Source organism: Ailuropoda melanoleuca, chromosome X, assembly GCF_002007445.2.
Source record: "Ailuropoda melanoleuca isolate Jingjing chromosome X, ASM200744v2, whole genome shotgun sequence".
NCBI lineage: Eukaryota > Metazoa > Chordata > Mammalia > Carnivora > Ursidae > Ailuropoda > Ailuropoda melanoleuca.
Window position 1 is genome coordinate 84,141,928 of NC_048238.1, and position 24,486 is coordinate 84,166,413.

Consider the following 24,486-nt stretch of genomic DNA (forward strand, 5'->3'; position numbering starts at 1 on the left):
GTTTCTATGGGAAACTTCACAGTCACATGGAATTCAGTCCTATATAATAATCTTTTATTTGTACAGCAGCTCTTTTAGAGAATCTTTACATATAAACTCATTAATCCTTTTACTGATTGGGCCTATGGAATAAATACAGACAACCTTCGCTCCCCACCCTCAAAAGACTTCTTGCTCACTAGGAATGTAACAGAATAAACAGGGAATCCCTGGCTCGATGTTTTGTTTTATGTTAAGAAGTTTTGGTATGTTTGTTTTTCTTCCTCTGCAGACCAGGAACGACTCGCTTTCGAGAAAAATGGCTGAGGGACATTACTGAGGCCAAATATATTTTAATGGAGTCAATTCCCTTCTAATTCAATTGTGTCTAATTCTTACAGAATGTTTTAGGATTGGACTTCTAATCAGAAATGTATTAAAAATACAATACTGCACATCAAACCACAGAATATTTATTGAATAATAAACTTGTGGCAAACAATCCAGCTGTATTTTTTTTTGCATTCATTCATTTTCCATTTGGCAACTTCCATCACATTAGCAGAGTAACCAGTAAGTTGTTTTCCATTTCTAAATGGTTTTTCCCATCACTGTCTACATCACTTGAGTCTTACAGGTACAGAAGCCAAGTTTAGAGATTTGCTAAAATTCACCTGTCACACTAAACTGAGAGTGATACTTGGCTGCTTGTTCCCCGTTTGAGCCTAATTCTCTAGTAGACACACCTCTTTAATGGGCATAACTGGGGAAAAGAAAAATGGCAACAGCTCTACAGCTCATAATATAACCAGTCTAAAGATTTCCCTACTCTCAGACCCCTTCACTTACTGTGAGTTAAGCCTTACTGTAACTAATACACTCCAATACTCTGAAACTGGGTGCGCTGCGTACCACACAGCATCACAACCGTGATGGCAGCAGGGTGGCTTCAAGATAGGAGGCAATCAAACAGGGAAGCTCTGATTGCCACCCTTACTTATTTCTGGTCTTCTTTCCATCCTCACACCAGATCATCACTTGTTCCTACCATCCCTGTGAGGCTGTCTTGCCTGACTGCAAAGGTTTAAAACACCAAAGACAAGATTACATTATGGGTGATTACTTACAGGTATGTCAAATACATATTTATGCAGACAAACACTGGAAGGGAACACAGAATACTAAAGACAACTGATGTGGTAAGACTGTGGGTAATTTTTCTATCTTCTTTTTTTAACTGTTACATTTGTGCAATAAACATAAAAGATGGGAAAATCTTATCTGAACAACAGGCAAGGAGGTGGAAAACTAGGTAAGTCTTCCTGAAGAACAAAACATATATTCAAATACAACAGCCCTCCTATTGGACTTATGGCTCAGACGACTCAACACAGTTTGAAGCAGTAACTCCCATGAGCTCAAAATAAAATACTTTTAGCCCTTTTATTCTACCTTCCTCTTTCCCAAAGAACATGCTACTGAAGCTGTTCTTTGGCAGATTTTTCCTGAATAAACCCTGATGAAAGAAATGACAAAGTTCTGAAATATATTATGTTTTCTTTCATTTACTGAATATCTCCTCTGTGGAGGACATAGGAGAATCCAATAAAAACCCACAATAATCCTATATCGCAGAGTTGTTGCACTTAAACAGCTTTGCCTACTGAAAGTAAGAGTGTAAACTCAGTCTCTAGGAACCAATAACAAAAAATAATGTTCTTAGAGAACAAAATTCTTAAATAGGGACTATAAATTTAGGTTTTATTACACAGGGAAGTAGATGGGTTATAATTCATAAATTTGGAATCTAGCTTCCTTTTACCTTTTGGAAACAAGGTATTGATCAGGTTAGGCAGCAACAATGATAAAAAGAAATCACTTCAGATTCAGGGGTCATAAATGTTGCTACACGCCAGATGGTTTAGTTCATTAGTTGTGGGTTAAAGGTAGACACTTTCCTAGAACATCTGGTAAGCAGTAAAACTTTTTATCTATACTTTGAAATATGACTGCCCTATTTTAAAACTTTGGAAAAAAACACTTTAAACTATTACAGGGAGAGAGGACATTTTATAACCACAGAGTTAGAACTTCCCCACCCCCCAGGTAATTTAGATTTATTCTAGACACATAATAACACAGCTCAAAACAACCTTAAGAACAGCCAAAACTTCCACTGTCCCCTTTCTCTTCACTCTTGTGACCTGACAACTCAAATTGAACCAAATAATGGGAAGAAAAAAGATCACGAACTGCTAGTCCCAGAATTTTCCATTTCTCCCAAACTTAAAAGTCAATATAGCCATAAAAAAGTGATAAAGTGAGTGGTTCTATACAAAGTTAAACTGAACGACAGATGTAAAAAATAAATGGGAACATTTAACAATGTTTAAAATGAAATATGCTTATTACATAAAGGACAGACTTAAAATACGTTTAATATCATTTTAACTTCATCCTTATAAAACAACTAAATTAAAACCAATGCTTCAATATATTTTTCCCTATTAAACTCCTAAAACCATAGTTGACTCCCATTCATTTCCAGTATTCAAATAATGATCTAAGTGTAGCTTAGATGGAAATAATGTACTTACATTGGCACAACAGTACACTTCCCAATATTTTATATTTGAAGAAACATTTTTAAGTAATCTTTTAAGAACTTAAAACATTAACATTCACATTTTCAACTCAGTCTGTGGGTTAGTTTGCTTTTTGGCTTGTTTGTTGGATTTGGGGTAGAGGTAGGAATTAAAACCAAAATACATTATTTCCAGGGCAGACTATATATTATACAATTCGATTTTCAAATTCCAGATTTGCTTTTTTCAGCAATGCCTTCACCTTGTTAACAAAAGTGGCCTCCTGTATGTTTCTATCAAGTCCATTTATAACACGTTCAACACAGAGGAATGACGAATTCCCACAATTCAGTTGGGGTGGGGGATGGGCATCACGTAGAGCTAACAGTAGCACTGTCCCATGGTGTGAGAGTTAAGTTTCTCATCTTACTGACTCTTTCTCTCAATGTCACCTCCCAAAGTACAGTATGGTTTATTTGTAATTTGGATTTTTAAACCAGAAAGTTATTATGGTCAATCCAAAAATAACCCAAAGAACTTGCTAAACTTATATCAATAAGCAGCTTTCTATTGAAGGACTGAAAGAATTAAATAGAAGGCACAGTAGCACTGTAAAGCTTTTTCAGATCATAGTAATCTTTTTGTATGTATATATGGAACCCAGACTTTCTTTTATTGTTAAAAATGTCTGCTGAACAACCAGAAAATCCTTATTTGTCATCTTTCCCTTTAGTTTTTCTGTATACCATCTCTCGAAAACTGGCCAGAATCTTGTTTTCTCTCTTTCGCCTCTCTTCTTGGTTAAAGGACGCCAGGGCTCTCTTCTCATCAGCACTATAGATCTGGTTCTCTTTCCGCAGTCGCACGGCCTCCATTCGGCGATGCCTGGAGATAATTTTATTTTTGGCTTAATTTCTCAGTAATTATTCTCATAGTACTTCCTCACTAATCCTTAATACAGAGTGGTCTATTTTAAAAACTGACAAATAGAAATTGTTCTGGTAATGGGGTGGATTTTCAAAAGATCATTCATTTTATCTGCCAGTGTGTCCTTTGATTCATTTCCAGTATTCAAATAATGATCTGATGTTTTGTCAACATCATGAATGTTATTAATTTCAAATACTAAGGGCCTAAGTCTAGTTCTGTTGTTTCTACTAAAACAACCAGAAACTAGCAAATTATTAAACTTCCTATGTGATATGAGGAATTTGCCTTCGGGGAACTGACAGTGGGACAGAAGAAAGGTTTAAATTGTCATCAATCAGGTGTAACTTCCTCACGGTTCTAATTTATCATACAACCAAAAGGACCAGGTCTAATACTACAATAGAATTTTTTGATGAGTTCTGTGAGTGGATTTAATTTCCTTAGAATCCAGTAGCAGCTCAAAGAAGAGATTTATCACAAGGGCCAGATCAGGAAAGTATAGGGGGCAGAGGGAAACTATTACATTATCTTCAAAAGGTCTGCTAACTTAGAGGGGAAACTCCACGAAACTCTTTTAGGCATATGTAACCCAATCTTACAAAGTCAGTTCGATATAAGGCTTGGCCTGTGTCTAGAAAAATAGAGAAAACTGAGTAAGGAAAAGAGGGGAGAATCATTCAAGATTAGTGTGAAGGCGGGGGAGCGGCAGGATGGAAAGACAAGGAGATGAAAATGTATTTAAGGTGGCTCACGGTACAGTGGAGTTTATTTGGAACACAAAATGCTATGCGAACAATGTTTTAAAACATCTACGTACATGTCTCCTAGTACATGGGAAAGATTTTCTCTTGGGTATCTAGCAATGGAGCTTCGGGGACATAAAGTTTATGAATGCTCAATTTTCCAAGATGATGTCAGACTGTTTTCCAAAGTCGTTGTACCAATTTATATCACCACTAGCAATACTGAAGAGCTCCTGTACATCGACCTTCTCCAGTGCTTGGTATTGTTAGAACTCTGAACCTTTGTCTATCAAATATATGTAAAACGGTATTTCAGCATGTTCTTGATTTCCATTTCCAATGGTAATGAACATCTTTTTATGTATGTGTAGACCATATATTTTTCTTCTTCTAACAAATGCTTGTGTCATTTTCCCATTTTTCGTTTGGGTTGTTTGTAAGTATTCTTTAAATATCCTCAATACTAATAACTATCAGTTGTAAGATCTTATCCCAGCTTAAAACTTGTCTTTTTACTTATTTTAAGATGTCTTTTGATGAACAAAAGTTGTTTCTTTTAACTTAGGCAAATTATCACTATTTTATGATTAGTACATTTTTTTGGAGTCTTCCTTAAGAAATACTTTCTTACCCCAAGATCTATTAGATATCCACTTATATTTTACACTAAGAATGTTAAAGTTGTTTTTAACATTCAAATCCTTATTCTAGCTGCACTGATTTTTTTCTTAATTAAAAAAAATTTTTTTTAAGTAGGCTCCACACTCAGCGTGGGGCTTGAACTCGCAACCCTGAGATCTAGAGTCGCATGCTCTAATGAGCCAGCCAGGCACCCCTACTTGCACTGAGGTGATGCAGGGTTCTACTTTAATCTTTTTCCAAATGGATAACCATTTTTCTCCTTCTCCATTTACTGAATAGTTCCTTCTTTCCCCAATGATCGGACATGCAATCTCTTTCATATAACTAAATTCACACATGTATGGCTCTGCCCCCGAGCTTTGTGTTTTATCCCACTGAACAATTCATTTGTTCTCCTATACTTTCTAAAGTTCTGTAAGCTTCATAGTAAGTCCTCATATATGGTAGGGCAAATCTCATCTTCCTGTTCTTCTTCAAAGGTGACTGGGCTATGCTTGGCCCTCTAGTCTAACATAAATTTTAGAACCATCTTATTGGGGTGCCTGGGTGGCTCAGTCAGTTGAACACCTGCCTTTGGCTCAGGTCATGATCCCAGGGTCCTGGGATCAGGCCCCGCACTGGGCTCCCTGCTCCGTGGAGAGCCTGTTTCTCCCTCTCCCTTTGCTACTCCCTCTGCTTGTGCTCTCTGTCAAACAAATAAAATCTTAAAAAAAGATTAAGTTTCACATAAAACTCTGCTATGAGTCTAACTGGAACTACACCGAATATACAGATCAATTTGGGGAAAACAACTTTATGTACTGTCTCCCTATATGAACATGGTATCTCTCCATTTAAGCCTTCTTTAATGTCTTTTTTAAAAGATTTATTTATTTATTTGAGAGAGACAGAGAGAGCATGAGTGGGGGAGGGGAAGAGCGAAAGGGAAAGAATCTCAGGCAGACTCCCCACTGAGTGCGGAGCCCGACACGGGGCTCAATCTCACAACCCTGAGATCATGGCCTGACCCAAAACCAAGAGTCAGATGCTTAACCGACTGAACCACCCAGGTACCCCTTTAATGTCTCTTAATAATGTTTTCTAGTTTTCCCTGTAGAGGTCTTGGACATTTCTTGTTAAGATTTATTCCTAAATCCTTCATATTCTCTGATACTATTATAAATGTTGTTTTTTTATTTAATTACATTTCTAACTGTTTACTGGTGCATAGAAATGCAACTGATTTTCATGTATTAACCTTATATCCAACCATTTACTAAACCCTCCTATTATTCAGAATTATCTGAAGATTCCTTAGGATTTTCTATGTAAAAAAAAAAATCACTCATTCACAAAAAATGAGGTATATCCTCCTTTCCAATGCTTATGACTCTCATTTCTTTTTGTCTTATTGTGCTGGTCCTCCGAATTCCAAGATTCTGAAGGTGCTTCAGGGGTTTTGCAAATATCTGCCTCCAACTTTATTTTAAAGTATCTACCTACTTTTAAAAATTCATAAAATTTTTAAAAATCCAAAATTCAGTTTGATCTTGGCACTGATGCCCTATTAGTTCACTCTCCTCACTCTTCCTGGTGCTTTGCTTTTTCTTCCACAATTTTATATTCATTTCCCCACGCTATCGTAATCGTTTTCTGCTCTTCATTCTCAGAGTCCACAGAGAATTAGAGAGTCCACATTCTCCGACTCTATAGTGACTAGAGGCAAACTCAGAAAACAGGAAACACCGTCTCATGAAAATGATTTCCTACTACCAGAATGCCACATTCCTCATGGGGCAGTGATAAACAACTGAATTAACTATATCCTCCAGAAGACAAACTATCAGTACCAAAATACAAACTAGGAAAGGACACTGAAAAGACTGATTCTTAAGTTGGAGAGGCAGTTGATTTTGAGGCTGAGTTGCACATATACTTGGAATTTTAGACAACCATGTTTATACTAACAAAACCAATATTATACCAAAATTTATACTCTACTTTTCATTAGAAATGATCACTTAATGAAAATCAATTACCAAAATATAATTCTGGTAGTGAGAAAGGAAAAGATCTAATCATAGAAACTGACCTCGATGCCAATAACTTACCTGCTACCGCTCATTACATAACCCGAGCATTCAAATGATGCAATTTCTTCACTTGTCAAGCCAATTTCACCTCTTCTTGGGATACGTTTCCCCGCTTTTACATATTCAGCCATAGCTGCACCCTCACCAGGTAACAGCGCATGGCCATAGCTACAAAGTAATTCAGAATTCAGAAAAGGTTCATTATAAAAAGCTCATCATCTCAAGAGAGCACAAAAAGATTTTCTCTCAGAAAACAGCACAAAATAATAGTTGCAGAGTGGCAGCATGCTGGGAAGCCCAATGTGAATTACTTTAATTAGTGAACACTGCACTCTGACCTATGTAACTAACCCAGGAATACAGACATGCTTTGGAAGAACAAAAGAACTGATGTTAGTGAGTCTAGATTAATGGTTTACAATTATGGATCAATTTATCCCTACAGGTACTGCCTTTATGGCTTCTGCCTCCAGTGAATTCCTTTCCCTTTTTCCCTTTCAGGAAAAAAAAAGAGAAATAATATATCTCAAATTAACATACTTTTTAGACTTATAACCAGTAATAATGCTATACAGTAACAATTATCTATTAACTTTCATTCGAGAGGACTTTAAAAACTACCATCTCTTCATTTAGTTCATTGACTGCATCTTGAATACCTATTAAACTGAAGGCTTATAATAAAAAAATAATCTGTTCTTATGGAATTTATATACTGATGGGGACATAAGTGCAATACAATGTAGAATATATAAAATATTGCACAAAAGAAACAGAAAATACTGTGAGGACTAGAGGATTAAAGAGGGGTAGGAAACCCATCTACTCGTGGAGGGAAGGTCCTAGCAATCAGCACATGACCCCTCCTTTTGAAAAGAGCTTTGAAAGATGGTAAGGATTTTAACAGGAAGAAATTGGGAGTAGTGATGAAATGAGGGCAGGGAAAAGAAGTGAAGGCATGTTGAAGACATAAGGTAAACAAGGCATGATGTGGGAAAGTGCACAGTAAATACAGGGAAGTTTTAGTTCAGCTCAGTTGGAACCTGGCATGTAAATAAGGACGTAGAGGGAGATACAGCTGGAAAGGCAAGTTAGGGCCATACTTTTAGGAAGATACTTTAGATATTTTAAATACACTGTTACTTACTTCAAAGGTTTATCATCCTGAGAGGCAAGTGTTTTTGGAGCCTCTGGGCCAATTAAATCTGAGGGTTCTTCAGGCTCTGCAGGAAAGATGTTCAGAAACAGAGTCACATTTTGACTAATCATTTAACTTAATGTTTTATCTGTTCTGAGTCAAAGTCTACCAGAAGAACCTACTTGATCGATCCTTCCAGGGATTCTCCAGAAACTCTTCCTGGGACTCTTTAGAGCTTGAATCACTGGAATCTTTTCTACTCTTCTTAGTCTTCTTTTTCTTGTATTTCTTCCTGTAATTATAATTTGATACAAATACTTAATAGTTCCACATTAAAGAGAATCTCATTTTTTTAAGGCAATGAAAGACTGCTGAAAATGATTTAAGTTCTCAGCTGATTAAAATTTTTAGAGCAGAATTTTAGTTAAAAGATCTTTTAACTTATTTAACCAAATCATGTTTCACTATAAAAAAGATCCCTCAAGGGGACAATGAAATTCAGTTCTCATGTTGCAAAAAGATAATAAAGCAGTTTAAAAAACAGCTCTTACTAATTTGAGCATCAATAGTTTGAATCCTTAGGTTCATAATGATACTAAAACAGTCCAACTCATTATTTTGAAAACTCATAAAACAAAAAAAGTTAAAAAAAATTATCCTGTCTTTCCTATATAAACTGTACTTCAGAGTAACCAAACAGTTGATGAGGGTAGGTTTCTCTTACAGAATTATTCTACCTAATAAATGAAGAAAGCAAGCCAGGAAAAAAAAGCCAGAATTAGACTATCACGACTTTGCAACCCCTAATGAAATAGGGGATCTAGGCAATGACCATCCATGGTGATTAATACGACAAAAGGAGACAACCAGACATTATCTGCCTCCTGACAAAGTACATGGCACCACCTATGAAGTATGTGTGCCAAAGACTCAAATCTGAACCTCATCAAATCTCTAGACCTTACTATCAATATATAGGAAACAGAGAAGACAAAGAACACGTTAAAAGCACACCATAAAAATATAGTCAGGGGCGTCTGGCTGGCTCAGACGGTGGAGCATGTGACTCTTGATCTTGAGGTCCTGAGTTTGAGCCCCACATTAGGTGTAGAGATTACTTAAAATCTTTAAAAATAAAGAAATAAAAAAATTAAATATAATCAGCAAAACCTGTACTGCAGGAAACTCTATAGGTAAATGATTTGGTTTCTTTAACAAATAAATTGCAAGAACAAAAAGGGAAAGGGAACAAACTAATTTAAAGAGATATAAGAGACACATCAACCAATCACAATTTATGGGCATTATTTGGGTCCAGATTTAAATAAACTGTATAAAAACCTGCTGAGAATTGAGGAATTATTGCTAAATATCTTAGGCATGAAAATAGTATTGTGGTTATGATTTTTTAAAAAGAATGCCTATCTTTTAGAGAAACATGCTGGTTTATGGACAAAATGATATCAGGGATTGGTTTTGAAATAATGGGGGGGGCAGTGCAGATTGTCCAGGAGCTGAAATTATTAAGCTGGATGACGACTACATGGGGGATCATTACATTATTTTATTTATCATTATTTACTTATTACTTTATTTTATGTAACTTTATATATATTTTAACTTTTCCAAGATAAAAATTGAAAAGCAAACTGACGATCTATGTTTCTTCTTCTTTTCCTTTTTCTTGGCTTTCTTTGCTCTTCTTTTTGTATCTTCATCTGCAAATTAAAGTACATTTTAATTAAAAACAAAAGTTTAACTTTAAAACCCCAGTAGGGGAGCCTGGGTGGCACAGCGGTTAAGCGTCTGCCTTCGGCTCAGGGCGTGATCCCGGCGTTGTGGGATCGAGCCCCACATCGGGCCCTTCCGCTATGAGCCTGCTTCTTCCTCTCTCACTCCCCCTGCTTGTGTTCCCTCTCTCGCTGGCTGTCTTTATCTCTGTCAAATAAATAAATAAAATCTTTAAAAAAAAAAAACCCCAGTAATTTTGAGTAGATACATATCCTATTGCTGGAGCACCTGGGCAGTCTGTGGAGCGTCCAAATGTTGATTTCGGCTCAGGTCATGATCTCAGGGTCCTGGGACTGAGCCCCACATCGGGCTCCGCACTCAGCATGGAGTCTGCTTGAGATTCTCCCTCACCCTCTGCCCCTCCCCCTGCTCACCATCTCTCTCTCACTAGAATAAATAAATCTAATTTATTTTAAAAAATCCTATTACTGCCCTATTTGTTGTTACAGAGAAATCAGTTAATTCAAACATTTATTGCTACTCATCAGGATACGTGCTAGGCACCAGGGACACAGAAGTTAAAGTCATACTAAGTCTTCAGTGATACAGAGTAGTATTATTAAGTTTACTGGGTGAGATAATAGTATGGGGGTAAGTAGGAAAATGTCATTGTTTATTAGAGATGTATACAGAAATCTTTAAGGTAGCAGTGTAATAGTTCTAATTTACTTTGAATATCTCAACAAAAAAATGATACTTAAAGCAAATGTCAAAATACTAAAAAACTATTAAAATCCAAGTGATAAATATATATATATCTAGATATTATGCTATTTTCCTTATTTTCTAATGTTTGAGTATATTCATGATGAAAAAAGAAAAAAACCGTATGTGTTTGGGGTCAGGGACATGCTTTCTAGTTCAGTCTAATGGAGGAGACAGAGGTAAAGAGACAAACAGAATCTGGAGCGATACAAAGAAGCATGGGGTGCTCTGGGCATACAGAGAAGTCTCATTATCAGGCTGGTTTGGTGAGGGTGGTTAAGGAATGGTGACTCTTAAGCTAGTTCTTTTTTAAGATTTTTTAAATTATTTATTTATTTAAGTGAGAGAGAGACAGAAAGCACAAGAGAGCAAGCGAGCATGAGCAGAGGGGAAGGGCAGAGGGAGAGGAAGAAGCAGACTCCCTGCTGAGCAGAGAGCCCAACTCGGAGCTCAATCCCAGGACCCCGGGATCATGACCTGAGCCGAAGGCAGACGCTTAACTGACTGAGCCACCTCGGTGCCCCAAGCTAGTTCTTTTTAAAAACAGTTTTATTACACAAGTACTGCATGCCCACTGTTGAAGTGAATAAGCCAGGACGCGTGCAGGGAGAGACTGGCATTGTAGGCAAATGGACCGTCTGTATCAAGTAACAGAAGTAAGAGAAAGAATATGGAATACTAAGGAGACAGAAAGTAGTTCTCAGGCTACAAAGGATGCTGTAAGAGTGACAGGGCATGTGTGATTAGAGAGGGATCAATCAGGGTCCTAACTGTACCCTGAAGGCTACAGAGAGCTTCTGAAGGATTTTAAGTAGGGGACAGATGTGCTCACATTTGTGCTCTAAAAAAGTTCACTCAGGGGTGCCTGGATGGCTGTCGGTCAAGTGTCTGACTCTTCGTGTCAGCTCAGGTCATAATCTCATGGGCTGGGGGATCAGCCCGTGTCAGGCTCCATGCTCAGTGGGGAGTCAGCTTGAGAGTCTCTCCGTCTGCCCCTCCCCCCACTTGCACACCTGCACACTCTCGCTCTAAAATAAATCATAAATCTTAAAACAAAACAAAACGGTAGTTCACTCTTCCAGCAGTGAGGGGAAAAAAGTTAACAATGGGAGCCAGGAGACCCAGGTGACATCAGAGGAAAAGACACCTTTATGTAATGTGTCCCCAGAGGTAGCACCCTCTGTCAATCATCAGCCAGGAGAGGGCACAAAAAGGCTTTCTGTGGTGTCTTCCATAATCAGCTGCCAGCCTGAAGGGGGTCCTCTGCGGTGTGCCTTTTTGAAAATGGCACAGAGGTGCCCACTGAGAATGACACAAGAGAGCTGCTCCCCGGGGCTGACGCGGCCCTGTATGGCTTGCTTTGCTGCCGCGTGTCTCCCAGCCCGACCCCGCCTCGGTTTGCCGCCCCGTGCCTCCTTTGGCTACACACCGCCCATCTCGAGTCACACCGCTCGGTCGGAATCTCAGCTGCACGAGCCCGAGTGAGGGATCGCAACCTGCTCTGCGCCCCATCTCCCCAACGCTCAGATGCGGTCTGGAGTTACATGTGGACTGAACAGCACCGATGAACACCGAGCGCTTTGTGGGGAGCCTGGCACAACGTCAGCGAGTGCTCCACTACTCTCGGCTACACTGCTCGTGCTTAACCTTCCTCTGAAATAAGTTTTACAAAGTAAAACGAGTTTTGAAGCCAGGCTTGCAGAGCGATGCTGGCCTTCTTACCACTGGAGTCTGAGTCAGAGTCAGAGTCACTGTCGCTGTCATCAGAATACCTCTTGTGTTTTCTTTTAGAGGACTTTTTCTTTCTCTTTTTCTTGGACCTTTCTTTCGAACGACTAGACTTCTTCTTCTTCTTCTTTTCTTCTACATAAAGTACAAACATAAAATTAACTTCTAAGTATTACGATGATCGATTTTATTGTATCTGAAATACTGAAAAAGAACGATGACAGGCAACTTGAGTAAAAGCAAAGGCTACTGGGGCGCCTGGGAGGCACAGCGGTTAGGCGTCTGCCTTCAGCTCAGGGCGTGATCCCGGCGTGATGGGATCGAGCCCCACATCAGGCTCCTCCGCTATGAGCCTGCTTCTTCCTCTCCCACTCCCCCTGCTTGTGTTCCCTCTCTCGCTGGCTGTCTCTATCTCTGTCGAATAAATAAATAAAAATCTTTAATAAAAAAAAATAGCAAAGGCTACTGCTCGACTGTTTGTAAACATTTTTTTCCACTTCTCAATAGAGCAGCCCTGGAGTATTTAAAAAAATACCTTCTGAAGTAGAAGCTGAACTGGTGCTTTTCTTTGGCTCATCATCCTCTACTGGTGTGTGTTCATCAGAGCTGAATTTAAAGAAGATGGTTGTAAGAATCAGAAAAGTGACAAAATATGAATCATGGAGTATAAAAACACGGAATCAAAAAATTTCAGGAATGACACCAATTGTCCAAGAGCCATTAAAAGCAAACACTGGAGTAACTTTGTAAGGGTATAGTTCAAGGGTCTGCTACCTGCAAAATAATATAATAATCACTTATGCTTGCATCATGCTTTAGAGCTTACAAAACACTATTCAAACTGAAAGCAACATGTAAGATTTAATTTTCAGAAGAAGCCACAGGGCAAATGTATGGAACCATAAGGAAAGATGGAAAAAACTAGAGATAGAAAGATCAAAGGAAGACTTCTTTTATTCTGTGTGTATAAAGGACATATGGTAGAGCAGCAACCATTCTGTCCCCAGAGCAAGAGCCACCTAACACTCTACAATATAATGAGATTTCATTCTATTATAGATAATTCTAAAAATGAGTACTATTAAAATTCTGTAATAGTTTAGAAGAGGATGGGGTACCTGGGTGGCTCAGTCAGTTGAACGGCTGACTCTTGGTTTTGCCTTAGGGTCATGATCTCAGGGTCCTAGGATCGAGACCCACATCCAGCTCCATGCTCAGTGGGGAGTCTGCTCCCTCTCCCTCTGTCCCCCCCAGTTGCTCTCTCTCTTAAAATAAATAAATCTTTGGGGCTCCTGGGTGGCTCAGTCAGTTGGGCATCTGCCTTTGGCACAGGTCATGATCCTGGGGTCCTGGGATCAAGTCCCTCATTGGGCTCTTCACTCTGCGGGGACCCTGCTTCTCTCTCTCTCTTATGAATAAATAAATAACATCTTTAAAGAATATATTTAAAAAATAAATCTTTAAAAAATAGTTTAGAAGAGGAATTTTCATATCATATAATCTTTTAATCTGAAGACCATATCTGGAGTAATTTAGGTATTGCCTAGAAAATTACTTGCAGTGTTCCTTCCAACTCATTCTTTCAGTTTAGATTCTTTGATCATTTTTGAAGTTTCAAATAATAATACTATCACCCTGTCACAAAACACAAGTATACCTGTCAAGCACATTGTTTCAACTCAAAGTAGACTTAGAGGAGAGGAAAGAACCACCTTATGAACAGCACCAAAGGAAAAAAATAAGAAAAAAAAAAGAATTAGGTCTTCAGATACTATTTAATACAAGAAAACTAAGTAGGAGCACCTGGCTGGCTCAGTTGGTGGAGCATGAGACTCTTGATCTTGGGGCTGTTAAGTCTGAGCCCCATGTTGGGTGTAAAGATTACTTAAAAATAAAATCTTAAAAAAAAGAAAACTAAATAAACAAAACTGTATTGGTATATTCATTTTTTTAAAAAAATCCCTTTGGGAACAGAATAGAGAGCCCAAAAATAAACCTATTCATATACGGGCAATTAATCTATGACAAAGGAGTAAAGAATATACAGTGAATAAGAACAGCCTATTTAATAAATAGTGCTGGAAAAACTGGACAGCCACATGTAAAAGTACAGAACTGAGCCACTATCTTACACCATACACATAAATTAACTCAAATGGATTAAAGACTAGAAAACAAAAAATACCTAGAAGAAAACATAGGCAGTTAGCTCCCTCACCTCAGCTGTTGCAATGATTTTTAGATTTTTTAAAAAAGATTTTATTTATTTGAGAGAGTGAGTGAGCAAGAGAGACAGCACAAGCGGAGTAAGTGGCAGAGGGAAGAGGAGCAGACTCTCCCGCTGAGCAGGGAGCCTCATGCGGGGCTTGATCCCAGGACCCTGGGATCATGACCTGAGCCGAAGGCAGTACTTAAGTGACTGAGCCACCCAGGTGCCCTGGTTTTTAGATTTCCCATTAAAAACAAAGGTAACAGGGGCACCCGGGTGGCTCAGTCAGTTAAGCATCCGACTCTTGATTTCGGCTCAGGTCATGATCTCAGAGTCATGAGACAGAGTCTGCTTCAAGCTCCGCACTGAGTGTGAAGCCTACTTAAGATTCTCTCTCTTCCTCTGTCCGCCCCCAACCTCCCCCTCATGCACACATGCTCGCTCTCTTAAAAAAAAAAAAAAAAAAAAAAAAAAAAAAAAAAAAAAAAGGTAGAGGATCTGAATAGACATTTTCCAAAAACATATAAACGGGTAACCAGTGTATGAAAAAATGTTCAATATCACTAATCATCAGAGAAATGTAAATCAAAATCAGAGAGAGATAACACCTCACCTGTTAAAATGGCCATTCTCAAAAAGACAAGAAATAACACAAGTGTTGGTGAAGATGTGGAAGTAAGGGAACCCTTTCACACTGTAGGTGGGAATGTAAACTGGTGCAGCCACTGTGGAAAACAGTATGGAAGTTCCTTAAAAATTAAAACTATAACTACCATATGGTCCAGCAATTCCACTCCTGGGTATTTATCCACAGAAAACAAAAACACTAACTTGAAGATATATGCACTCCCATGTTCACTGCAACATTATTTACAACAGCCAAGATATGGAAACAACCCAAGTGTCTATGGAGGGATGAGTAGATGAAGAAAATGTAGTACAGGAGAGGGTATCAACATGGTGGAGTAGGAAAATCCTGAGCTCACCTCCTTCCATAGACACACCAAAATCTACAACTACATATAGAACAACTATCTCTGAGAATGAACTGAAGGCTAGCAGAACAGATCATATGTAACTAAGAATATAAAGAAAAAGCCACACCAAGAAGGGTCGGAGGGGCAGAGACACAGTCTAGTCAGGACCTATACCCTCCGCATGACGACCAACAGCAGAAGGTATATCATAACTGTAGAGTCCCTCACTGAGAAATAAGAGATCTGCGTTCCACATCAGCCTCCACAGCCTGAGGGACCTGTACCAGAAAGATGAGCACCCATAACGTCTGGCATTAAAAACAAGTGGGGCTTATGTCTGGGAGAGCCAGAGGGCAGTGGGAAACTGAGACTTCCCTCTTAAAGGGCACACCAGTGCAGAGGCATTAGTTTGGAGAGTACCTAGGTTAGAGGTGAAGGAGATCCAAGAAGACTAAGTTTAGTGTGTGTGTGGAGGGGCAGGGATCTGTCTGAACATTCTCCAGGGAAAGAAGCATTGGCGGGCCCCATTTTCTTTTTACTTCCCTTACATCTAGCTGGTCCAGCACTGGTGGGTGCCATTTCTGACACTCTCTATCTACTGTCAGCCCAAGAAGACTCACCCCACCCACCTGCCCACCCTGGCCTGGCACTCCTCTCTAGCAGCTCCCTACCCACCATACATACCAGACATCCTTGGCCAGGACCAGCACACCCTCCACCCAAGGGCTCCTGCCATGGAGGCCCAGTCCTACACACTAGAGTATCTGCATCAGTCGCAGCTGGACCTTGCAGCCAGCTGCACCGAAAGCCTGCCCTACTCAACAGTGCTCATGCAGCTCACGACCAGGCCTTACAGCCAGCTGTGCCAAGGGCCAGCCCCACACACCAGCATGCCCACACCAGCTGCAACCAGGCCTGTCAATCAGACAGGCCAGAAGCCTGTCCCACTTACCAGCATACCCACAGTAGTCAGAGCCAAGCCTAGCAGACAGCTGCACCAGTAAACAGCCCCACATACCAGTGAGTCTGCACCAATCGTGACCAGCCACAAGAGGGAGCACACAGCCTACAAAAGAGATACTCCTGGGGTACCTGGCTTGGGTGACCAGCGGGGGTTTATGCTGAGCCCCACAGACACCTTCGGGCATAAAGCCACTCCTCCAAGACTGGGACAATAGCTGATCCACCTAAAACACAGAAACAAACACTGAGACGCAAATGAGGAGACAGACAATATGTTCCAAGTGAAAGAACAAGACAAAACCTCAGAAAAAGAACTAAACAAAACAGAGATCTACCAGATGGAATTCAAATGAATGGTCATAAAGATGCTCACTGAACTCAAAAGAATGGATGAACACAGTGAGAACTTCAACAAAGAGACAGAAAATATTTTTTTAAATCAATCAAAGCCAAAGAACACAATAACTGAAATGAAAAATACAGGGCATCAAAAGCAGATTACAGAATGCAGAAGAACAGATTAAAAATGTGGAAGACAGGGTAGTAGAAACCACCTAATCAGAACAGCAAAAAAGCAAAAGAACTGAATAAAATGAGGTTAAGTTTAAGGGACCTCTGGGGTAAAATCAAGTGTACTAATATTCACACTATAGCGGTCCCAGAAGGAGAAGAAAGAGAAAAGGACAGAAAACTTATTTGACGAAATAATAGCTGAAAACTTCCCTAACCTGGGGAAGGAAACAGATATCCAAGTCCAGAAAGCAAACACCCCCAAATGAGATGAACCCAAAGAGACCAAGACACATTATAATCGAAGTGTCAACAGTTAGAGATAAAGAATCTTAAAAGCAGCAAAAGGAAAACAACTAGTTACATACCAAGGAACCCTAAGTCTATAAGCTGGTTTTTCAGGAAACTTTATAGGTCAGAAGAGAATAGCATGATATATGAAAAGTGCTAAAAGGAAAAAACTTACAACCAAGATTACTCTACCCAGCAAAGTTATCACTCAGAAGTGAAGGAGAAACAAGGAGTTTCTCAGACAAGCATAAGCTAAAGCTCATCACTCCCAAACCAGCCTTACAAGAAAGTTAAAGGGACTTAATTTTAAGTAGAAAAGAAAAATCATAACTACAAGTAAGAAAACTATGAAAGGAGGGGCGCCTGGCTGGCTTAGTCAGTGGAGCATGCAACTCTTGATCTTGGGGTTATGAGTTCGAGCTCCATGTTGGGTGTAAAGATTACTTAATAATAAAATCTTAAAAAAAAAAAAGGAAAATTATGAAAGGAAAAATCTCATTGGTAAAGGTAAACATATAGTAAAGGTAGTGGATCAACCAACTACATAGCTAGTATGAACATTAAAAGACAAAAGTAGTAAAATCAGCTAGACCCACAATAATTAGTTAATGGAAACATAAAATAGTAAGATGTAAAATATGATGTCAAAAACATAAAACATGGTGAAGGGGTACTTTTAGAATGCATTTGAGCTTAAGTGGGCATTAACTTAAAATAGATCGCTATATACGTAAGATGTTATATATGAACCTCATGGTAACCACTGACCAAATACCTATAATAGATAAACAAAAAATAAAAGAATACAAACATAACACTAAGGAAAGTCACCAAATCTCAAGAGAAGAGAGCAAGAGAACAAAGGAACAGAGAAGAACTACAAAAACAATCAGAAAGCGACGCCTGGGTGCCTCAGTTGGTTAAGCGTCTGCCTCCAGCTCAAGTCATGATCCCAGAGTCCTGGGATCAAGTCCCACATCTGGTTCCTTGCTCAGCAGGGAGCTGCTTCTCCCTCTGCCTGCCGCTCCCCCCTGCTTGTGCACTCTCTCTCTGACAAATAAATAAAATCTTTTTTAAAAACCAGAAAAATATCAAGAAAATGCCTACAAATCCATACCTACCAATAATTTTTTTAAAGATTTTATTTATTTATTAACAGAGAGAGAGACAGCCAGCGAGAGAGGTAACACAGGCAGGGGGAGTGGGAGAGAAAGAAGCAGGCTCCCAGCGGAGGATGGGGCTCGATCCCAGGACTCTGGGATCACGCCCTGAACTGAAGGCAGATGCTTAACGACTAAGCCACCCAGGCGCCCCCTACCAATAATTTTTTTTAACAATAATTACTTTAAATGTAAACTTCCTAAGTGTTCCAATCAAAACACACACAGTAGCTGAGTAAATTAAAAAAAAAAAACAATACCCATCTATAGCTGCCTATAAGAGACTCACTTCAGACCTAAAGACACAGAGACTGAAACTGAAGGGATGGAAAAAGATACTCCATGCAAATGAAAACAAACAAAACGCTGGGGTAGCAATACTTCTATCATACAAAACAGACTAGAAAACAAAGCCTGTAACAGGACATGAATGACATTGCATACGATAAAGGGATCAATTCAACAAGAGGATATAACATTTGGAAATACCTATGCACCCAACATAGAAGCACCTTAATACATAAACCAATTATTAAGAGATGCGAAGGGAGAAACTGACACTAATACAATTATAGTAAGAGACCTTAACACCCCACTTACATGAATGGATAGATCATTCAGACAGAAAATCAATAAGGAAAACAGTGGCCTTGACCAACACATTAGACCAGATGGAATTAAGAGATAATACACAGAACATTCTATCCAAAAACAGAATATACATTCTTTTCAAGTGCACATGGAATATTCTCCAGGACTGATCCCATGTTAGGCCACAAAACAAGTCTTGATAAATTTAAGAAGACTGAAATCATATCAAGCAACTTTTCAGACCACAACAGTATGAAACTAGAAATCAATTACGAGAAAACTGGAAAAACATAAACACATAAAGGCAAAACAACATGGAATTAAATAACCAATGCGTCGGGGTGCCTGGGTGGCACAGTAGGTTAAGTGTCTGACTCTTGGTTTCAACTCAGGTCATGATTTCAGGGTTTTGAGATCGAGCCCCATGTCAGGCTCTGTGCTCAGCGTGGCATCTGCTTGAAATTCTCTCTCTCTCTCCCTCTGACCCTCCCACTTGTGCACGAGCTCTTTCTCTCTCTCTCTTTAATAAATAAATCTTTAAAAATAAACAAACAATGGGTCCATGAAGAAATCAAAGAGGAAATTTAAAAAATACCTTGAGACAAATGAAAATGGAAACACAACAGTACAAAATCTATGAAATGCAGCAAAAGAAGTTCTACGAGAGAAATTTTATACAGGCCCAACTCAAGAACCAAGAAAAACCTCAAATAAACAATTTAATCTTACACCTAAAGGAACTAGGAAAAGAACAAAGCCCAAAGTTAGCAGAAGGAAGAAAATAATAAAGGTCAGAGTGAAAAATAAATGAAAAAGAGACTAAAAAGACAACAGAAAAGATCAATGAAACTAAGAGTTAGTTCTTTGAAATGACAAAATTGATAAAAACCTTTAGCTAGATTCATCAAGAAAAAAAGAGTGCCCATATAAATAAAATCAAAAATGAAAGGGGATAAGTTATACCCAACACTATAGAAATAGAAAAAAATCATAAGACTACTACGAACAATTATGTGCCAACAAATGGAACAACCAAGGAGAAATAAATTTCTAGAAACATAACAATCGTCCAAATCAGGAAGAGTACACTGTAGACTGATTACTCAAAAAACTCCCAACAAAAGAAACTCCAGGACCAGATGGTTTCACAGGTAAATTCTACTAAATATTTAATGAGTTAAGACCTATACTTCTTAAACAATTCCAAAAAACTGAAGAAAGAACAAACTCACTCTATAAGGCCAGCATTATCCTGATACGGAAACCAAAGACACCACAAATTAAAAAAAAAAAAAAATTACAAGCCAATATCCCTGATGTATGTAGACGCAAAAATCTTTAACAAAATATTGGCAAACCAAATTTTATACTACATTAAAAAGATCATACACCATACTAAAGCAGAAATTATTCCAGAAATGCAAGGATAATTCAATATCCACAAATCAATCAATGTGGAATATACCACATTAACAAAATAAAGGATAAAAATCCTATGATCATCTCAATAGATGCAAAAACAGCATCTGACAAAATTCAACAACCAAAGATACAAACTCTCACCAAAGTGAATACAGAGAAAACATAACTCAACTTAAGAAAGGCCAGATACGACAAACCCACAGCTAATATCACACTCAACAGTAAAAAGCTGAAAGCTTCACCCTAAGATCAGGAACAAGACAAGGATGTCCATTCTCGCCACTTTTATTCAACATGATACTGAAGTCCCAGCCACAAGACAAGAAAAATAAAAGGCATCCAAACTGGTAAAGAAGAAGTAAAACTGTCACTATTTGCAAATGATATATATAAGAAAACCCTACTCTACCATACTCTACCATCCATGTTGTCAACTGCTAACTCAAAAAAAAAAATCACTTTGTAAGGCTAACACGTGACACGCAATCTGCTATTAGGTTGAGAAAAAACAATTCAAAATAATATAAATGTATTTGTCTTAATACTGAACCCTTCTACGAATAGGAAATTAGCACCCCCCTGAATTACAATTTAAAAAGAACAATTAAGGGGTGCTGGGTGGCTAGTTGGTTAAGCGGCTGCCTTCAGCTCAGGTCATAATCCCAGGGTTCTGGGATCGAGGCCCAAGTCATCGGGGTCCCTGCTCACTGGGGAGCCTGTATCTCCCTCTCCCTGCCGCTCTGCCTACCTGTGCTCTCTCTCTGTCAAGTACAAATATGATCTTTAAAAATAAACAAATAAATAAAAAGAACAATTAATATGTTTAAATCCACTAGCAACATGTTTTAATCGTTAGGTATGTTCAATGTTTTTAAATTCTAGGGGGTAGCATACCATAAATCACAAAAAAGAAGAAAAAACGTGAGCTGTACTTAAAAGTTATTCATTTAACAAAAATTTTGACAATAGTCTCTAGATTTAAACAAATGTTACATCTTTTAAAAGTATGTTTTTAAACACTTACTCTGGTTCTGGATTCTTTGGAGAAAGTCCCCATACTTCAGGAGCACCCAATTCTCCAATCCTCTCTCTCTCACTTAATCTCCTAGAAGATACAGGCATATAAATTATAACTCCATGGCTAAATTGTCTCCTAAATATATAAACAATTCAAAGGAGTCAAGTCCTATTTTCCTATTTTAAAAGTTAAATTAAAAAATTAAGTATACTCATTGTAATTTGATGTTCTTGACAGTACTATCAAATGGTACAGACTACAGACAGCCTGAGCCCAGGCCAGAAATACAGCCTAAAAGGCTGTCAAGTGCATCTCTTCTGCCTCTTGCATGACATAGCTCCTAATTGCTCATTTCGTCTTCTGCACTGTGTGACACAAACAGTTTTATATTTGGAAATAACTTCTTTGTTTACATACATTTTTGAGAGTAAAGAGCAATCTCTACTTTTGATTTAGTCAAACCCGTTTTCAGAAACTCAGGAATTAATAAAGAAAATAAAAATGTAGCATTAGAAACAGAAAATAAAGAGAGCTCTGAAAATGAAAGAAAAGTTTTATTTGACAAAAACTGTCCTCAATGAGAAAGAGGGTTTTTTTTTTCTGTTTTCCCTTTAGTTCCTTTTTTTTGGAAAAGGACTATATCCTCTCTCTACTCTTGGAGGACAGGAAAAATTTCTGTTTGTGATTTTTTTTCTTTTAATTTTGCTCACAAACAAAATACAAAAAACAAAGGCTCAATTCCTCAAAGTTTAGCTCCTTGTGATTATTTGTTACACACACACCCCCCCCCCCCCCCCCCCCCCNAAAACTGGTTTGATTGCTTGAATATACTATTTTTTACTTCTTTATTCAGGAGAAAAAATTATAATCGTGCAGAATTAGACTCAGGTTTCCCACTTGAAGAAAGGGCCTAAAAGGGTTATACTTATAACCCAACTTGGAATATATATGCAGGGGGAAGTATGACAGGCTGTAAGCACAGTCACTTTCTCATCCCTGCCGCCCCCAGCTTCATCTGTACTCGTAAGATAAATTATTGATCTTCTAAATGTACAAATGCAAATTTCACCCAAGAAGTTCTGACATCTTTTGAAGAGGATCGTCCAGTAGGAAGTTGGTTGCTTTTTGACTAACACAGCCAGGAGGTAACTGAAAAATTTAATTTGGAGAGGTAGGTCTCCAACCTAACTCAGTACTGTTTTTTACTGTTTCTGCTTCCATTCAGGAAACCCCAATAGCTAACACTCAAGGACTAATTATTATGTCCCAGGAACTAAATCATCACAACTCTAAAGGCTCAGCGCCAATTTTATCCCTTTTTAAATGGTTAAGAAATAAAGCTCAGAGAAGTTCAAGAAACTTGGTCAAGGTCACACAACTATTACACAGCAAAGCATGGCTTCAAACTCAGGCGTTCCGATTCTGGAGCCCGTCCTCTTCACCGCTATCCTTTATTACTTCCCATTCTTGGGGAAAAAAAGATTTATGGAGACATCGTCCAGCTTTGGAATCTTAACCTGCCCCTCCATGCCTGTGCTACTCTTACATTTCTTTTTTAACACAGAGGACATGTAGGGGCGCCTGGGTGGCTCAGCCAGTTAAGCGTCTGCCTTCTGCTCGGTCATGATTGAGCCCCGGGGGCGGGCTCCCTGCTCAGTGGGGAACCTGCTTCTCCCTCTCCCTCTGTCAAAAAAAAAAAAAAACCCTAAAACACACACACACACACACACACACACACACACACACAGGGGACCTGTAGAGCACCTAGTACAGCTCCTGACAGAATTTAACACTCAATAAGCATTAGCTATTAAGACTTACACGGCAATAATTATAACCCTTGCCCTTTCTCCTTCTTAAACTATCCACTTTTCCACTCCAAAACGCACTCAGGAGAGGACACCTGATCTCACCCTGACCTCGTTTATCACGGTCACACTGAGACCACCGAACAGGGCCTTTTTCAACGTAGCTTAATCCACAGTTTAGCAGATCACTGTTCCCACATGCAATCATCTGGTCTCAGGGGTTCTTCTCCCCTCCGATTTAAACTCTTCATCCCCAGCCTGGCTACACATTTCCACTGTACACGTCCTGTCACCTCCAACCTGTGTGATCACTCAGCAAGCAACGGTGGTACGCCTACAAAGTGCGAGGCACTGCTCATTTTGTGCTAAAAGGTGTCTTCTTTGCTACGAGCTCAATCGAGCGCGAAATAAAAGCACGCTTGAAAAAAAAAAAAAAGCAAAATAAACCAGCCACAGCCAAGCGAAAACTGTAATTCGGGTAGGTCTGAGGCTCCCGACGGAACCGCTACAAAGCCAGGAGGCAGAAGCAGCGAAGACACCAGGGCGCGGTACGAAGGGGCCCGAGGATGAGTGAAAACCCAAGGGGAGAAACGGGCGGAAAAAGGCGTTGTCGGGGGCGGGGGGTGGGGCTGAAGGGCTAGGCAGGGGTGCTCGGCAGAGAGCGAAAAGCGAAAGTCAGACTCCCAGTGCCCGTCTCACTCACTTCTGCCGCAGGCTCTCCTCCCTCTCCTTGTCCAGAAGGCTAGGCCACGGCTTGTCGCTCCCGTAGGGGCGCGAGTAGCCGCCATAATACGCGGTCGAGGAGGCTGACGCGAAGGGGTTGCCCCGCAGCGCAGAGGGCCGCTCCCGGGAGCGTGACCGCGAGCGGGATCGGTAGGACTGGTTTCGCGACCCCTGACTGAAGCCGCCCACCTGATGGCTGAGACCATTCCGAGAGCACGAGTGCGAGCGCGAGCTCGAGCGCGAGCGGCGGCCCCGTGGGGAGCGGGCGGATCTGCTGGGTTTAGGGCTCCTCGACGAACTGCGACGCTTTCCCCCGGAGCCCGAGGCCTCCCCCTCAGGGCTCCGCGAACCCGACACCGGAGCCATCGAGGCCGCTGGGTCCCCTAAGCCGCTAGAGAAGGGGGCGCTCTCGCGATCCTAGGAAGATCTCGGTTGGTCGGGTCCCAAACCCGCCGTCGCGCCACCGCCCGAACCTGAGGAAACCTTGGAAACAGTTCCGGG

General features: G+C 39.7%; 1 protein-coding gene across 1 annotated transcript; it reads right to left on the bottom strand.

The window, feature by feature from the left end:
• Positions 1-430: 430 nt before the first annotated feature.
• On the bottom strand, positions 431-24,486 carry NKAP (NFKB activating protein). The gene is made up of 9 exons (XM_002922564.4): positions 23,966-24,486; positions 21,461-21,541; positions 12,849-12,919; positions 12,308-12,448; positions 9,744-9,807; positions 8,272-8,381; positions 8,099-8,174; positions 6,970-7,119; positions 431-3,449 (listed from the first exon to the last, which is right to left on the bottom strand). Exons 1-9 carry the CDS (start codon positions 24,349-24,351, stop codon positions 3,275-3,277), a joined length of 1,254 nt encoding a protein of 417 aa, XP_002922610.1. The 5' UTR covers positions 24,352-24,486; the 3' UTR covers positions 431-3,274.

What these genes read in the sequence shown, in the direction of transcription:
- NKAP (XM_002922564.4), bottom strand. Translation starts at nt 24,351, where the DNA reads ATGGCTCCGGTGTCGGGTTCGCGGAGCCCTGAGGGGGAGGCCTCGGGC. An exon ending in CCAAAGAATCCAGAACCAGA is followed by an intron (nt 12,920 to 21,460) that starts GTAAGTGTTTAA and finishes CTTTAAATTCAG; the next exon opens with CTCTGATGAACACACACCAG. An exon ending in CAGGATGATAAACCTTTGAA is followed by an intron (nt 7,120 to 8,098) that starts GTAAGTAACAGT and finishes ATTACTTTGTAG; the next exon opens with CTATGGCCATGCGCTGTTAC.